Source organism: Hemitrygon akajei, chromosome 6 (genome assembly GCF_048418815.1).
Source record: "Hemitrygon akajei chromosome 6, sHemAka1.3, whole genome shotgun sequence".
Taxonomy (NCBI): domain Eukaryota; kingdom Metazoa; phylum Chordata; class Chondrichthyes; order Myliobatiformes; family Dasyatidae; genus Hemitrygon; species Hemitrygon akajei.
In genome coordinates, this window is record NC_133129.1 from 146,843,571 (window position 1) to 146,861,536 (window position 17,966).

The window sequence follows — 17,966 nt, forward strand, 5'->3', positions numbered from 1 at the left end:
GGTTTGATCAATCAGATTAAAGCAACAGACCAACTATATGCCCAGTCCAAAAATCCCAAACTGTACAAGAATCCTGTAGAACTTCAAACTAAGTTTGACCTTATTTCCAAGCAACCAGTTGAATGTCAACTTCTTGAAAGCAAGAGCTGATTTGATATTCATGGTGATAAATCCGGCAAGTTTTTAGTCAACTAAGACACTCTAAAGCTAAAAAACAAATTACAAAAATTCGAATGGGAAATGGGAACATTACTTCGTATCATTCTGAAATTAGTGGCACATTTAAGAATTACTATTCTCGACTTTATACCTCTCAATCTTTAAACAATAGTATCTCTGTTGAGCATTTTTTTAAATAGTTTAAATATTCCTTTGCTTTCTTCCAACCTTAAAGCAAACCTCAATGAGCCATTATCACTGGAGAAAATATTCTCTGCCAATTCTGCACTGAAGTCGGGTAAATCTCCTGGACCTGATGGGTTTTCTGCAGAATTGTATAAATCATTTTCCTCACTGCTTTCGTCTCAATTATTGTTAGTTCTATCTGACTCGTTTAAACATGGTAAATTGCCAGTGTGGCAACCCACTTCCCAGCGCACTCGAACCGGCTCACAAATCGGCGCGCACTGGCATTGAGGCCAGTCCCAAAAAGGGCGCCGTCTGCTTCACCAGCAAGGGGAAAAGCCCGCGCGCAGGACGGGACTGTGAATATGCGCCCCTTACAGCATTCCCGCCCGGGGAGGGCGGGATCAGGAAGGATTTAAAGCGAGGCCGCGAAGTTCGAATAAATCTCTTTTGCAACTACAGCTCATCGACTACGTGTCGTTATTCCAGCGCTGCGTGTAGCACGCCGCCACAATTGGTGACCCCGACGGCCCAAACGATATTTGAGCCGAAGATGAACGATGCCGAATCCGGTCATGCAGATTCGTTAAAACTGCCAAGCTTCTGGACACTGCGACCTCACCTATGGTTCCAGCAAGCAGAAGCCCAATTCCACATTCGGCAGATAATCTCGGAGGACACACGTTACTACTACGTGGTGAGCTCCCTCAACCAGGAAACAGCGTCCCAGGTTGAGGAGTTCATACAGTCTCCCCCAGCGGACGGCAAATACACGGAATTCAAAGCACTGCTCATAAGGACTTTCGGACTCTCACGGCGCGAGCGGGCTGCCCACTTACTGCACCTGGATGGTTTGGGAGACAGACCGCCATCGGCTTTGATGAACGAGATGCTGTCCCTGGCCGGAGGACACAAGCCCTGCCTCATGTTTGAGCAGGCATTTCTGGAGCAGCTGCCGAGGACATACGCCTGCTGCTGTCCGACGCGGATTTCAGCGACCCCCGGAAGGTGACAGCCCGGGCGGACTTGCTGTGGAAAGCCAAGAAGGAGAGTGGGGCGTCCATCGCACAGATCACCAGGCCACACTCCCAGCAGCAAACCAGACAAGGCCCGGCAGCAGAGCCCACTAACCCCAGAGGGAGGGGTGAGGAGACCAACGAACAATGGTGCTTCTACCACCAGCGGTGGGGCGCAGAAGCCCGCCGCTGTAGCCCGCCCTGCAAGTTCCTGGGAAATGCCAAGGCCAGCCGCCGCTGATGGCTACGGCGGCTGGCCATCGGGATAGCCTCCTGTATGTGTGGGACAAGCGGTCGGGATGCCGCTTTTTGGTCGACACCGGAGCCGAGATCAGCGCCTTACCTCCGATGAGTTACGACACCCGCAACAGGGCACCGGGTCCCACCCTGAGGGCCGCGAACAGCAGCACAGTAAGGACCTACGGTGCGACTACAGTTCGGCTCCAGCCAGTTCACGTGGGACTTCACACTGGCCGCCGTAGCCCAACCACTCCTGGGCACGGATTTTTTGCGAGCTCACAGCCTACTGGTCGACCTGCCAAGGAAGAGACCTTTCAAACGTTCTCCCTGGGTGAAGCCCAGTTGCCAGCCCCACACCTAGACTCCATTAGCCTGTCCGACAACGACTTCACCAGAGTCCTGGCGGATTTCCCATTGGTTCTGGCACCGCAGTTCACGGCAGCCATGCCCAGCCACGGCGTAAGGCACCACATCCCGACACAGGGACCACCCCTCCACGCCAACGGGACTGTGAATATGTGCCCCCTACAGCATTCCCGCCCGGGGAGGGCGGGATCAGGTAGGCTTTAAAGCAAGGCCACGAAGTTCGAATAAATCTCTTTTGCAACCACAGCTCATCGACTACGTGTCGTTATTTCAGCGCTGTGTGTAGCACACTGCTACACCAGCATCATTTAAGGAGGCATTTATCATTCTTTTAGCCAAAAAAGGTAAAGATCCAACAGTGTTCTTCGTATAGGCCGATTTCTTTGCTAAATGTCAATGTTATTATTTCTGAAGGTCAAACTGGTTTTATTAAAACATCGCCTTCCCTTTTTGAATATACGGCGTTCATTTAATATCTTATATTCACCCTCAATTGGGACTCCTGAATGTGTCATTTCTCTTGACGTAGAGAAAGTGTTCGATCGTGTAGAGTGGAATTAACTTTTTGCGGTTTTAGAAAAATTTGATTTTGGACAAAGTTTTATTTCATGGATTAAATTGTTATATTCATGTCCCACCGCTTCTTTTTTGACCAACTCTCAGCAATCCCAATCTTTTAGCCTTAAATGTAGCATCCGACAAGTCCTTTACTTTTTGATCTGGCCATAGAGCCACTGGCTAACGTGTTTCATAGCTGTGCTGAATTGATGAGGATTTGGAGGGGAGGTGTTGAGCATAAAGTTTTTCTTTGTGCTGATGATCTTTCACTTTTTATATCAAATCTGACTACTTCCTTACCCCTAATGTTTTTACTTCTTAATCAATTTAGTCAGCTTTCCGGTTACAAACTTAATTTACACAAGAGCGAACTCTTCCCAATCAATAGAGAAGCACAAGCATTAGTATTTCATGACCTCCCTTTTAAAGTAGTTAATAATCAATTCACTTACCTTGGTATTACAGTAACAAGGAACTTCAAGAACCTTTTTTTGAGAAAATTTTGCTAATCTTTTAAACTCTACAAAACAGAGTTTGACACAGTGGTCACCCTTGTCCATGTCTCTGGTAGGTCAAATTAATGTTATTAAAATGTATATCCTTCCTAAATTTTTATATTTATTTCAATCTTTACTTATTTTTATTTCTAAAGCTTTTTTTGATTCGTTAGATTCTATTATTTCATCCTATCTACAGAAGGGCAAACATTCCAGACTTAATAAAACTCACCTTCAAAAATCTAAAAAGGAAGGCAGTATGGCCTTGCCTAACTTTCATTTATATTATTGGGCAGCTAGTATTCATTGTCTTGCTTTTTGGTCTTTCTTTCATAATCAGCCTGACTGCCCAAAATGGGTGGGAATGGGGTTGAACTCTAGTCAGGATCTCTCCATTTCTGCACTTCTTGGATTCGCACTTCCTTGTCACTTGCCTAGACTAATTGTTAATTCTCTCATTAGACATACTCTGAGAATATGGGCTCAGTTCAGAAATATAATGGCCTTCATGGTTTCTCTCTCTCTAGTCCTATTTTACACAATCATCTTTTCCTACCTTCTGTGCAAGACTCAACATTTCATGATTGGTACAGAAAGGGCATTAGGCGCTTTGAAGATAATCGTTTTGCAACTTTTCAACAACTGTCTGTAAAGTTTAACCTACCTAATACTCACTTCTTTAGATATCTTCAAATTAGACATTTCATTAACCCTTTAATATCAAACTTTCCTGAGATGCCTGAGAAAAACATTGTGGACCTGTTTCTTTGTATTAATCCATTGGGTAAAGGTTTGATATCTACTATTTATGATAAGGTAGTGATCTTGAGGCATGCCCCCTTTGATAAAATTAGAACTGCCTGGGAGTATGATTTAAACATTTATCTGAAGCGGTTTGGGATTCAATTCTTAAGTCAGTTAACTCAACCTCTTTATGTGCTTGCCACTGCCTTTTGCAGTTTAATGTTGTACATAGGGCTCATATGTCTAAAACTAAATTATCATGGTTTTATCCTAACATTAGTCCCATTTGTGACAAGTGTAAAGGGGGCGAGGCTTCTCCTATTCATATGTACTGGGCTTGTCCTAGTCTAGAGAAATTCTGGAGAGAAGTTTTTTTTAAACTTTATCCCATATTCTTAATTGCCACTTAGAACCTAACCCTCTGATTGCTCTTTCTGGCACCTTGGTGAAGTAGATATGCATTTGAGTCAGACTAAATGTCAAACATTATCTTTTGCCTCTCTTTTGGCTAGACGGTTAGTTCTTCTCAGGTGGACAGATGTTGCCCCACCCACTCATGCTCAATGGCTTAGTGATATTATGTCCAGTTTAGACCCTGAAAAGATTCATTATTCACTTCTCAATTCAGACATAAAGTTTCATAAGGTGTGGGGACCTTTTCTTGAATACTTTCATAACTCCTCTTTAGATTAAGTTTATCCTTTTTTTTGTACTATAATCCCTTACTTTCAGCTTTTTTTCCCTGTACATTTTATGGGGGTTTTTTTTATGTGAATTACATTATAGTTTTGGTAGTAGGCTTTATATTTTCTTTTATATATATGTATATTTTTTTTTTGTACAGCTCTGTGAGGTCAAATGCTCCGAATAACTTTTCTTTTACACATTGAAATGGTTGGCCTGGAGTTTTTTAGTGGGAGGGTGGCGAGGACACTAACTTTATATGCTTTTATTTTGGGTGCTCTTTCCTTATTGCTATGGATTATATATTAGACACGTTTGTTCTGCACTGTATAAATCTCCATTTTGTTGTTTTTTTTTGTAGTTGTATTGTAGAATCTCATTTAAAAAAAATTTAAAAGGGACTTGAGAAACAACTTCTTCGGAGTCAGATGTATATGGAACAAACTGGCAGAAGTTGTTGAGGGAGGTACAGTAACAATTTAAATACATTTTGAACAGGTTCAGGGATAGAAAATGTATAAGGGGTACAGGCCAAACACAGGCAAATGGGATGAGCTATGATGGGCATCTTGGCACGAGATGGGCTGAAGGACAGGTTTGTGTACTGTATGGCCGCCGTGTAGCAATGTGCCAGAAGCTATATTCAAATCAGCCTTGGGCTATAGCACAGGTCCCATCTTTGCTTTGATAGTCATCTTACTGAACTACTTACAGCAAATTACAGTGCACACTGCAATACAGGAGGGATGCATTCCTAGAGAGCTATTCAAAATGCTATTCTTCATAATGTTCTAGAAAGCTTTTCCTCTCTGCCCCGCTGGTTGGCCGATCTGTAGACAAGGGAACACAAAGTACACTGCAGATGCTGGGATCAAAGCAACACGTACAACATGCTGGAGGAACTCAGCAGGTCGGGCAGCATCCGTGGAAATGAGCAGTCAAAGTTTCGGGGCGAGATCCTTCGTCAGGACTGAGGAGCGAGGGGGCAAGGGGCCTCTTTTACCACCATTCAGAGCCCCAAACAGTCGTCTCAGGTGAGACAACACTTCACTTGTGAGTCTCTTGGGGGTCATCTATTGCATTCTGTGCTCCCGGTGCGGCCTCCTCTACATCGGTGAGACCAGACACAGATTGGGGGACCGCTTCATCGAGCACTCCCACTCCATCTGCCATAACAGGCAGGATCTCCCGGATGCCACCCACTTCAACTCTGCTTCACATTCCCATTCGGATATGTCCATACATGCCCTCCTCTACTGCCGTGTCGAGGCCGAACTCAGGTTGGAGGAGCAACGCCTCATATACCATCTGGGTAGTCTCCAGCCCATTGGCATGAACATTGAATTCTCCAGTTTCTGGTAATTCCCTCCCCCTCTCTTCCCCCATCCCAGTTTCACTCTGCCTCCTCCAGCTGCCTATCACCTCTCTCATGATTCTGCATTCTTCTACTACCCATAGTGCTTTCCCCTTACGTTCCTTCTTCACTTTTCCTGCCTATCCCCTCCCCCACCCCTTGATCTTTCCTCTTACTGGTTTTTCACCTGGCACCTACCACCCTTCTCCTTCCCACCCTCCCCCCACCTTCCTTATAGGACCCCTGCCCCCTCCCTCTTCAGTCCTGATGAAGGGTGTCAGCCCGAAACGTTGACTGCTCATTTCCACGGATGCTGCCCGACCTGCTGAGTTCCTCCAGCATGTTGTACGTGTTGCTACACACAAGGCAATTTGGATTGTATTACAGTTAGAAGTGAAGCTTGCTGTTCTAATTATTTCTGTTACCCAAACTGTATAATGTACGTGCTTTGCAAGGCCAGAGTCAATTATCAGTTGTTCACTTCAGTGCTGTACTGTGGGTAAGATTTTCTATTTAAAACAAAAAAGTATTTTTAATGCCAATCTGAAAGAAAATTTCATTTTCATTAACATATAAAACTCGGATAACCTGGCATCCTCCGGACTTCGGTGCTGCAAGCCTCACAGATGTTCTAAATTACTGGATGCCTGTCTATTAACATGAAAGCAATTTCATTTCTTTGTTTCACATGTTGCACAGTATTATAATATTTTTCCAATGAAAGAGTACGGGGAATAGAACCCAATCAATTTCAGTTTATGCATTTCAGATTGACTACAGGTATCCAAACACTTTCTCACACTGGATCCACAGCTTTGGCCACATTACACAACCTCAACTCAAACTCCTTAGAGTGTGCAAGGTGCACAAACATTAGGATTTCTGAACAACTGGGTGCAGGCTTCTCAGTTTTAAATGTATTAGTACCTGGTAATGCTTGCATTTATATAGTGAAATGAAGGAAAGAAATTCCCAAGGTATTCTGAAGGAGTGATTTTGTTCCAAATTCAATACATGAAATCACAGAAAACACACTTAGAAAATGACTTAGAATCTTAAATTAAGTCATTCGCTACTTTCTCAGATCATCCAAAAGGACCCCAACCTTGACGTGGTTTGGATGTTCATGTGCCTTAATGACCTGGAGAACTACATCGGCTGAAGTCAGGGCTTTAAGCATTGGCTATTTGTAGGATCACACATGTGATACAGGTCAAAGGGTAGAAGCCAGACTAAGAGTGGTCCACCAATCCTCCAGGTTCAGGGGTTCAGCTCAGCTAACAACTTTGACTAATCAAACAAAACTGTTTGAAACAGCAATGAAAATCCTTCTACATCCGAATGCAACAGTATTCTTGAGTCTCCACCTGGGACTTGCATGACTGACAGTAAACCAAGATGAAGCTACTGAAGGAAGCCCTGAACACTATCAGAGATGGAGAACCTTCACTGCTGCCCAAAATGCCAGTGGCATAACATGCAAAAGGAGATCTTCTTTTACTCAAATAAAGTAAAACCTCCCAAACAAAATTTTAAGCACTACTTTAATTTTAGACAATTTTCTGATTCACAGCTTTGTCATTGTCTCACTCCACCCCTCCTGTACTTTTCTATAAACCCACCAACCTTCTGAAATATTAACACTTAAAAACTTTCCATGTCTCCCTAATTCTTTGAGATAATTCTAAAGTGAGAACTTCAACAGCTGAAAATACAACCACTATCTGTGCAGTGAGTAAACTCTGGAATAATTTACAACCAAAATTGAAGGGCTAGAGATATTTCAAAGGGTATGGGGTTGGGAAAGATTAGAATAAGGGAGAGAACATTTTGAGAAAAAGAAAATGGTGCAAAATTAAAGTTCTGCTTAACATTGCAATTGACTGTCTCCACATTACCAAGAAGGATACCAAAAGAATTCTTTTCTGATTATAAACCAGAAACAATTTGATTCAATCAGCAGAGGGATGAAGGGTGCAAGTTTTGATGAGAATACTTCACCATTTACCAATTAAAATAGGGAAATCACTTAGAGTCCAGTCACTTTGGGAGTAGGCTAAAGCCAGGATCAAATCTAGGAGTATAATATTTCCAGTCCAACCAACCAACCTGTCAAGGCAAGCACCTCTCACTCCACCTGGGTCGAGTTTACAGGTACCACACTGGCCTCAACAATACCTCAGAAATACAGGGGTAGCAAGTTAGCATCAACCCTGAGGAATTGCCAAAGAAAGGGTAAGAATGGGCGGAGAAGAATTAATTAAGACAAGCTACAGTAAACAAAAAACTTCACAATCCTATCCGGAATAATGACAAATATTGGCTGGTGTCAAACAAATCCGTAACTGGCCCAATTATATAAACTTAATAAACATAAATGAAATAATAAACCGAACATCCTATTTTAGAGGTGGAAAACATTTTTATGGGTGGGGCACTCTAGTTAGAACGCACTTTAAAATGTATAATCATACCACAAAAGAAATATCACAAACGAGAAAATCTGCAGATGCTAGAAATCCAAGTACAGTAACACACAAATTACTGGAGGTACTCAGAAGGCCAGGCAGCAACAATGGAAGAGGACAGTCGACGCTCCTCGGCCCGAAACAGCGACTGCACTTTAATCCCGGCCTGGGTTGGCCTGCTGAGTTCCTCCAGCATTTTGTGTGTGTTTCCGCAAAAGAAGTAATCCATCGGCGTTTTACTTGAAAGAATTGACAATAAACACACTACAAAAGTTTTAAGCTTGTTTGTACAATTCTCGAGAATGATCTTTTAAAGGAAACTTGAGTCAGGCTCCATTTTATGCCCTGCAGTTCAAATAAACCTGCTTTACCCTGAGGAGAGGAACAGCCGCACGCTGACACCTTACCTGCCGCAGGGGCGAGCCACACAACAATCAGAAACAACACCAAGGGTCCCGAAGCCCTTGACCACCGGTATCGCCGCGACCCCGCCCGGGCGCGGGTGCAAGAAGAACCCAGCTCCGCCGCCATTTCAGATGGAAGACAACTGCTTTCACTTTCATATTCTTCACGTGGTTTGTTCGGGTAAATACCCAACATCATAGATTACGTTTTAATTTAACCATGCTGTCTTGTCAACCGCCGTCTCCGCAAGTATGGGGTATACATCGCATTGTCCTGAACGTTGTAGGGACGTATCGAAAACTGAGGCTGCGGTCTACAGCGGTTGGCGGAAAGCGGTGTGTGGGAAACTCGGCTGCAAGGTCCCGGTGGCCCCGCTCATTCTCGGAGAGGGAGAATCATTTAGCGCTTCGCCAGGCGGCGACCGCTGCCGATCCAGCGCCTCTCCTCGTCCCTTTCCCAAAATAAAACCTATGACCAGAGCCCACTAGGGACCTCTGTGTTTGTAATTTTTAACATGAGCTGGTCCTGAGACTTTTCTGCTGGTAATCCATAACCAATCTACCTAGTCTGGCTCTTGTTCTTCACCTGTTTGCCTGCACTTACCTCTCTAAATCCATCACTATATAATGCATTCTGTTATGTTTGCTACCTGAATATACTTATTTATGGAATGATCTGTCTGGATGGCTTCCAAACAAAAGCTTTTCGCTAAGGCTTGGTATTGGTATTATTGCCACATAACAATACCAGTGGTAGCAATCGTGATGTTGATAAAAGGCAAGGGTGTCTGATGTTCAGCAACATTGTAGCCCTGGTGATAATCATATTCTGGCTCTCTAGGTCAAGTCTTGGGAGCTCCCAAGTGCAGGCATGAAAGGAAGGAAATCAAGTAGTGAAACCTTTCATATTTCGTGTCTGTCAGATGACAAGCAAATCTGTCTTCCTTTTGGCTTTTTTTTGTTTTGAGAGAAAACAAATGAAACTGCAGATACTGGAACACAAAACAAACAACATCTGCAGAAAGTGAAATCACTTAATATTTTGGGTCAGGAATGAGAATCCTTGCCAAAGCTGAAGGCCGAGGGATCAATCATCTGGCGTTGATGTAGTGTTGCACATCAACCTTGCACTCAATATCAGAAAGACCAAGGAACTGACTGTGGACTTCAGGAAGGGGAAGTCTGGATGGTGCATGCTTTCCTCCACTGAACTGATACACTACTTGTTTGTCAGAACAGCCAAGTTTTTGAAAGAACCACTGAACTCCAACGCTTCTAAGGTCAATTTCACTGGCCTTATAACCAGACACATGACATTCAATAAGAACATCTTTATCCACAATGGCTTCCACAGTTCATGAATTCATAGACACTATTAGGTCACCTTCTGCAATAATTAAGGTCAAAATTATCATTAGTAAGACAATAATTTTCTAATTTATCTTCGAACTATAGGAAAATAATTTTAGATTGAGACTGCTTTTGCTTATCAACATGAATTTATGCTACATTTTTATTATGAAAGTGCTTAACAACTGACACACTTTACAATAGGCACTCTCATGGAATGACAGGAAATGCAATTGGTCTCTACTACTGGCATCTACTGTTAACTAATGTATAGTATCAATGATTTTAAAATCTTGTAGAATTAACTAGAATGTTATTTTAAACAATGCTTTCCTTCCTCTAAACTGCAGAACTATTTCCCCTCTCCTCTCCCTCGACCCTCCCCTTCACTCCTCCTCCCCTCTCCCATTCCCTTCTCTCCCCCTCCTCCCTCCACCCCTCAAAAATCGACTTATACAGTAGTCGTTTTTAAAAACGGATTGGTTACCCAGGCGTTTGCTATACTGAGATGTGACATGGGATGTAAATATCAGCAGAAACAATGACAAAATACAAATGGATCATGGAATCAAAGACATAATACAGAAACGAGCCCTTACAGCCATCCCCATCTATGCCAACCATGATGCGCATATACATTAATTTAATTTGCCTGCATTAGCCACATGTCCCTCTATGCCTTTCCTATCCAAGAACCCGTGCAAACAACTTTTAAACATTGGAATTGTACCTGCCTCCACTATCTCCTCAGGTAATCCATTTTAAATAAATACCAGTCTCTATGTGGAAAGTGCTCTCTCTCAAATCTCCCCTCACCTTAAACTGACAGTAGTTCTAGAGTCCCTGTGCCCTTTTCTACAAGGTCACCTCTGTTTCCTACACTTTAGTGAGAATAAACCAATTTCTTTTTACAGCCTGCCATTCCATAGAACATCTGGTGAATCACTTCTGTACCTGCTCGATTGTTACTCCATCCTTCCTGTAATGTAGTAACCAGAACTGCGTACAATACTCTACTCGAGGTGCAAACTAGCCAATGCTTTGTACAACTGCAGTTTAATATCCCAGTTCTTGTACTCAACATTTCAGCCTACAAAAGCAGGCGTACTAAATTCCTTTTTAATTTCACGTGTATTGCAACTTTCAGGGAGCTAATGGATTTACACATCAAGGTTTCTCTGTCTATCAATGTTCCTTAACCAAGGCCAGATTAAACTAGTAGCAAAAGTAGCATATGCTACGGGCCCCGCATTTTCGGGGGCCCCGCCCGCACTAAATACTTGCAAACTGCAGTCTGGTGAAATCGGCATTCTCACCGTATTGAGTTTGAGTGAGTTTTTGGGAAAACGATTCATTTACACTTAAATAAATGACTTCAGCCATCAGTCTTCTGTTCTTTGAAAATGTACTGTGGATTGAGTTCATAACAATACATTTCCTAAAAGCTGTGAACCCAGTTTCATTCTGATAATAAAATTTACTTTGCACTTTGACTGTCGGGGAACTGCCTTTGACTCTGAGAACAAACTGAGACTGACAGCTCCAGCTCCCGGTAGCAGCTCGTCCTCAGACCAACATACAACCAATCAACGAGTACCACTGGGAGAAACATGCTGTCAATGGCTGAGGGGTGTCAGTGGGCGGGACGGTGTGCGCTCGGACCCGGAGCAGTCTCAGGGGAGGCCGGAGTTTGGGAGCTGCTCTTCGGGTAAAGGCTGTAACACCGGCCGGGGTCTGTCACTCATGGTTACCAGCTGCAGCGGAGAACGCTCATTTTCAAAACTGAAAAGGATTAAAAATGAACTAAGGAGCACCATGGGTCAAAACAGATTGAACAATTTCACTCTAATGAGCATTGAACATGAACTTCTACATGAAATAGACATTTCCAGTGTCATCAACAAATTGGATTATGCTAAATCTATAAAATCTAACTTTAAATTTGTAGTTTTATTTTAAATTGTAAGTAATTGTTTTACTTATTTATATATTCTGTACAATGTTGTTGATGTGCCTGTATATGGACAGTGTGATATGTTTTTAGTGATTTATTTGATTACAGCACACTTCTGTTGTGCTAACGCGTTTGGGCCTGTTTATCTGCGGACACTAGCTTGAGAGACTTAAAAAGACTGAGAGATGTATGTTTCAAACCTTTTATGACCTTTTCTGTAGTTTTCACGGTGTCTACTGAAGAGAGAGAAATAAAATAGATCTTCAAGGACATCTGTATGTTGTGTGGCCGTTATTTCATTGGACCGGTGCAGTTACATAATTTAATGTTTGGTGGTATAATATATATTTTTACCTCACAAATTCAAATTTTCTCTTTCTTCCTAAATATTAGTTCTTACAGTGCTTCAATATCCGAGAATAAAATCAATAGCACGACAGCAATAAAACTTTTATAGCATTTTGATTATGTAAAATTGGGTATGTAGATTACAGTCCACAATTGTTCTTCCAAATCTGAAACCTGCAATTGCTTTCAAACAATTTTCCTATTCCTGCATGGATATTTGTTCATATCCATGTGGTCCACAGAAAGGATTTGTTGACACAAAATCAAAGCTTCATAACAGAGCATCAACATTTAACGTCTAGCCTTGTGACTCAGCTTCAGGTACATCGACTTCAACACAGAAACATCTACCTCATAACAATTCCCCCAGCAACTCATTAATAGGTCCAACTCCAGCTATCACTCTCAGCCTCACTCCACCACCCAAGATGCCAACTGCAGCACCCCATAATGGTCCAAACATAGCTGTTCCAATGTATTCCCAATTATCTCGAGCCACTCATGGAATCCTAGAGCAAGGAAACAGGTTTTAGGTCCACTGATTCTGTGATTAACCATTATGCACACATTTACTGTACTCCAATCACATTTGAATTTCTCCACATTCACATTAACACCACCCTGCCCGCCCCCACCCCCCCCCCCAGATTCTGGAATTCACCTGCACACTAGGGGAAACTTACACGAGGCATTTAACCTATCAATTTACCCATTGTTGGGATGTGGGAGGAAACCAGAGCACTCAGGGGAAATTCAGAATATGATAGGAGAATGTGCAAACTCCACAAAGATAGCACTGGGGATCAGGATTGAATCAGGTGTCTCTGAAGCAGCATTCTATCTTTGGTGTCCATGTTCCCGTGGCAATTCGATTCCAATTTACGACTACACCCTGAACTCCAAGTGACTGAACCTTCTTGACCAGCCTCCCATGCAGGAACTTGTCAAAGGTCTTGCAAAAGCCCACGTGGACAATGTCCACTCTTTTCTTTCATCCAACGTTCCTGGTAATCTCCTCAGAAATCTTCTTAGGATTAGTTAAACATGGCTAACCATACATAAAGCCATTCTGCCTATCCCTAATCAGACCCTTCTTGACAAGGGCCCCAATATCCCTCAAAAGGCAAGGTTCCTTAAATCTGTTAGCAACGCATTTTATTCTAACGGAAACATACAATCACTGTGCTCCCACAATACTTACATATCTTGTCCTTTATAATACCTTCCAATCATTTACCCACTACTGACCTCAGGCTCACTGGCCTATGATTTCCCAGCTTATAGCTGTTCTTGGCAATGGTAAGCACTTAAGGAAAGCAAAGAAAGGAAACAAGGATAGAGTCCCACACATAATGTTTAGATATCACATGAAAAAAATAGATTAGAAACAAAAGCAGGCCACTCGACCCTTCAATGTTACCCTGGCATTCAACGTGCTCATAACTGTTCTATCTCACACTTAATTTCCTTTTAGGTGCTACTACCCCATAGCCCTCAATCACATGTTCTTTCTAAAATGTTTCCATTTCTTCTTGCAACACCTCCAGTGATCTAGTTTCCACAACCCTCTCCTCCCCATCCATTGTCAAGTTCAAGTTTATTGTCATTCAACCATGCACATGTATATTGCTAAATGACAGAACATTCCTCCAGACCAAGGTACACAATACAGTACCTATAACACAAAGTAATATTACCACAAGTAAATTAACAAATAATAAGGTGCATACCACTCAAACGATCTTTGACCCAAACATTAATGTTTCCTCCTTACGCAGCTTTTGAGAATAACTTTGCCACTTTCTCTTTTTATTCTATTACACCACAGATTTTTAAAAGCCTTGCCTCATGCTCACATGTACTAAGAGACATGTTTGGCAATGCAGCCATACTCCAGAACACAAAGCAGATAGATCTGAGAAACTGCAAAGAGAGGGGAAGAGTGGGAGAAAAAGACTGCTAATATTTGGTATCGCTATATTGTTCCGAGTCCCCAGCTCAAATCTCATCTGATATACTCATTCAATGTTAAATAATAAACCAGAAAAAAACGACATTGGGATATGCCTTTGATATAATCCCTTTTATAAATTATACTGCCTTTGGGAGGTATAGTACCAATAACCCAAACGTTGTGCTTCCAGCTCACGTTACAGAAGTGATGCAGTACAGATTCTTCTGAAAACTACAGGCCATCCCTGGGGAAGAAACAAGTTCCATTTTTATGCAAGTCCTTAAGTCGACTTTTTCCATAAATCAGACAATACACGAAAATACATAGGATCAGAAAGAATGGCATCAAAACCACATAAGAATGATAAAGAATAATTATTAAAAGATGAGAAAGAAGAAACCAGTTTTGCCATCCATAGGAATATGTATTCATATATATTTAATTTAAATATAATTTTTATATTTTGAATTTAAAATTATGGAAGTCATTCATACATTAGGGAGTTGTGGATAGTCTGGAGGATTGTCGGATGTTACAGCGGGACATTGATAGGATGCAGAAAGACAAGTGGCAAATGGACTTCAATTCAGTTAAGTGTGAAGTGGTTCATTTTAGTATGTCCAATTTGAAGACAGAATATAATATACATGGTAAGACTCTTCATAGTGAGGAGGATCTGAGAGATCTCGGGGTCCGTGTCGATAGGACATTCAAAGCTGCTGCACAGGTTGACAGTGTTGTAAAGAAGGTGTATGGTGAGTTGGCATTCATCAACCATGGGATTGAGTTTGAGAGCCATGAGGTAATGTTACAGCTATACAAGACCTTGGTCAGACCCCACTTGGAGTTCTGTGTTCAGTTCTGGTCACCTCACTAAGGATGTGGATTGTATAGAGAGAGTGCAGAGGAGATTTACAAGGATGTTGCCTAGATTGGAGGGCATACCTTATGAGAATAGGTTAAGTGTACTTGGCCTTTTCTCCTTGGAGTGACGGAGGATGAGAGGTGACCTGACAGAGGTGTAAAAGATGATGAGGGGCATAAGATCGTGTGGATAGCCCAAGGCTTTTTCACAGGGCTAAAATGGCTAACACGAGGGCGCATAATTTTAAGATGCTTGGAAATAGGTACCGAGGGGATGTCAAGGGTAAGTTTTTCACACAAAGAGTGCTGGCTGCATGGAATGCAATCTCCGCGGCAGTGGTAGAAGCGGACACAATAGGATCTTTTAAGAGCACCTTATTTACATCGAGCTTAGAAAATTGGAGGGCGATGCGCTAGGGAAATTCTAGGTGGTCTCTAGAGTAGGTAACATGGTCGGCACAACATTGTGGGCCGAAGGGCCTATAATGTGCGGTAAATTTCTATGTTCTATGTGAGTGCCTGTAAATTAGGCATTCATAACCTGGAAATTGCCTGTGTATGTCTTTTAAGACCGGCAATGTTAATGTTAATTAAGAGACTGGTAATGTTACTTTTATTGAAGTTGAGTGGTTAAATTTTGTCAAGTTGGCTTGGGCTTGGATGATTGATGCACTAGACGTGGGCTTTGATGTTTGCTTAAAATAATTAAAAAGCATTCGATGGGATAGATAAATCAGGATTGAAAATAATTTTAAAATTACTGTCTGGCCATTTAGGTGATGTCAGGAAACACCTCATGTATAGTGAAGAATAACCATCCACCAAAAAGGCATTGAAGCTGAAGCGTAAAGAATATGTCAGAACTGCTACCAATAGTCCTTGGACCTCCAGAAAATAAATAAGTCTGGAAATGGAAAATATAGCAAATCTCAGTTAATGGTAACCAGAAACCTGTTGAAAGCACTTTTTGATTCACCAAAGTCTTTCAGGGAAGGAATTACACATAAATTGATTGTGTGTGTTTCACACAAGCATACAGCAACCCAAATAAGGATCAATTTCACTGTGCAGAAATGGCACAGTATCAGCATTCCCTTGGTGTCACAAGCATGAAAAAATATCCAATCACAAACAAGTGAAAATCTGCAGATGCTGAAAATCCAAGCAACACACACTAAATGCTGGAGGAACTCAGCTGGCCAGGCAGCATTTACAGAAAAGAGTAAACCGTCGATGTTTCAGAACGAGACCCTTCAGCAGGACTGGAGAAAATAGATGAGGAGTCAGAAGGTGTGGGGAGGGGTGAATAAAGAGCTGGGAAGTTGATTGGTGAAAGAGATACAGGGCTGGAGAAGGGGGAATCTAATAGGAGAGGACAGAAGGCCATGGAAGAAAGAAAAGGGTGAGAAGTACCAGAGGGAGATGAAAGGCAGGCAAGGAATAAGGTGAGAGAGGGAAAAGGGGATAGGGAATGGTGAGGGGGGAGGGAGCCATAACGGGAAGTTTCAGAAATCAGTGTTTATGCATTTAGCTTGTAGGCTACCCGGATGGAATATAAGGTGTTACTACTCCAACCAGAGTTTGGCCTCATAGTGACAGTAGAGGAGACCTTTTAAACAAAGTAAATCTCATTCAATCACTTATCAAAGTCTTTGCAAAAATAATCAGTTCTTCCAGAAAATCAAATTCAGATCCTTTGAATGAAAGATAAATACATACATCCAACCGTTTTAAATACCCAACGTATTGAAACATTTCTGTTAAATCATAACAGACCTAATCCCTGTTTACACTGTAGAGATTGTGGACACTACTCTCTACTAATATCATCTCGCTGTAGTAGTAGAGTCAATAAATCTTTTATCAATACCGTCTCTCCTCCACGGGTTGCAGTAGGTACTGGAATTGCAGCGCTCACGGCTAACACCCCCCACACCCTCGCAGGATAGGATGGTAGCTGCTATCTGGGGCACATAGTACTGCACATACGCCACCTCAACAGCTTGAATGAGCAGAAAGGTCCTGGATGATAGTCTTTCCCCTGTACGGTACAACCAGGCTTTCCCGGGAACTGATACGCATGGCTTCTCTAATGGAGACTCTACCAATGGGACAGCCACAGCATTCAAACATACAGAGGGTGCACTGAGCAGAATGTCAGCTGAATTGATGGCTGTTCAGATGGTAGCCTTGCAAAATCGGATGGCCTTGGACTACCTATTTGCGGTGATAGGTGGAAGCTGTGCTGTAATTGGTCAGAAATGCTGCACCTACATCCCCAATGAGTCTGGGAACATCACTCACCTGGCTGATCAAACCCAGCAGTCAGTAAATAAGATCAGGACAGTAGGGGTCAGGCTTCATAACAACTTCCCAGGTGCAAGTTGGTGGTCTTTGGAGCACTGGGAGGCTGGTAAACTATTGTCACTGGGTAGTAACCAGTTGATTGTTAGTTTTGGGTATTATTGTGTTATGTCTTGTGTGTAGTATAGTGAGGTACCTACGAGGGTTATAGAAGCCTTTGGGCCGAGCATCAGTGTTGTGCCTTTCGATGGGTAGAATGTTGCAGTGTCTTACCTGTTTATTGAAAGCCGCTGGCCTGTGTGGCTCGCTGGCGTACAATGGAAGGAGAAAACTGAGTTAGTGTTTCAGGCTGATGACTCTTCATCAACACTATCAAATGTTAATGGTAATAAAAAAATGCAGAGGATGGAAGAGTAAAGGAAACAAAATGGAGGTTCTATGATAGGGAGAAGGCCAGAATTGTACAATTATTGGCAGATTAACTTGACAGACTGCAGCAGTTTAGAGATACGAGAA

The 17,966-nt window shown here is 42.4% G+C and overlaps 1 protein-coding gene across 7 annotated transcripts in view; it reads right to left on the reverse strand.

The window, feature by feature from the left end:
- LOC140729575 (hemicentin-1-like) overlaps window positions 1–9,143 on the reverse strand; it is a 56,496-nt gene extending 47,353 nt beyond the window's left edge. For 2 of the 7 annotated variants that reach the window (XM_073049486.1, XM_073049487.1), the window contains exon 1: window positions 8,680–9,134. In XM_073049486.1, coding sequence (XP_072905587.1) covers window positions 8,680–8,875 — 196 coding nt within the window. In that variant the 5' untranslated portion in view covers window positions 8,876–9,134. Of the gene's footprint in view, window positions 1–8,679 lie in introns of all 7 variants that reach the window. The other 5 variants (XM_073049489.1, XM_073049484.1, XM_073049488.1 and 2 more) reach the window with 4 other exon arrangements.
- Between the last annotated feature and the right edge of the window lie 8,823 nt (window positions 9,144–17,966).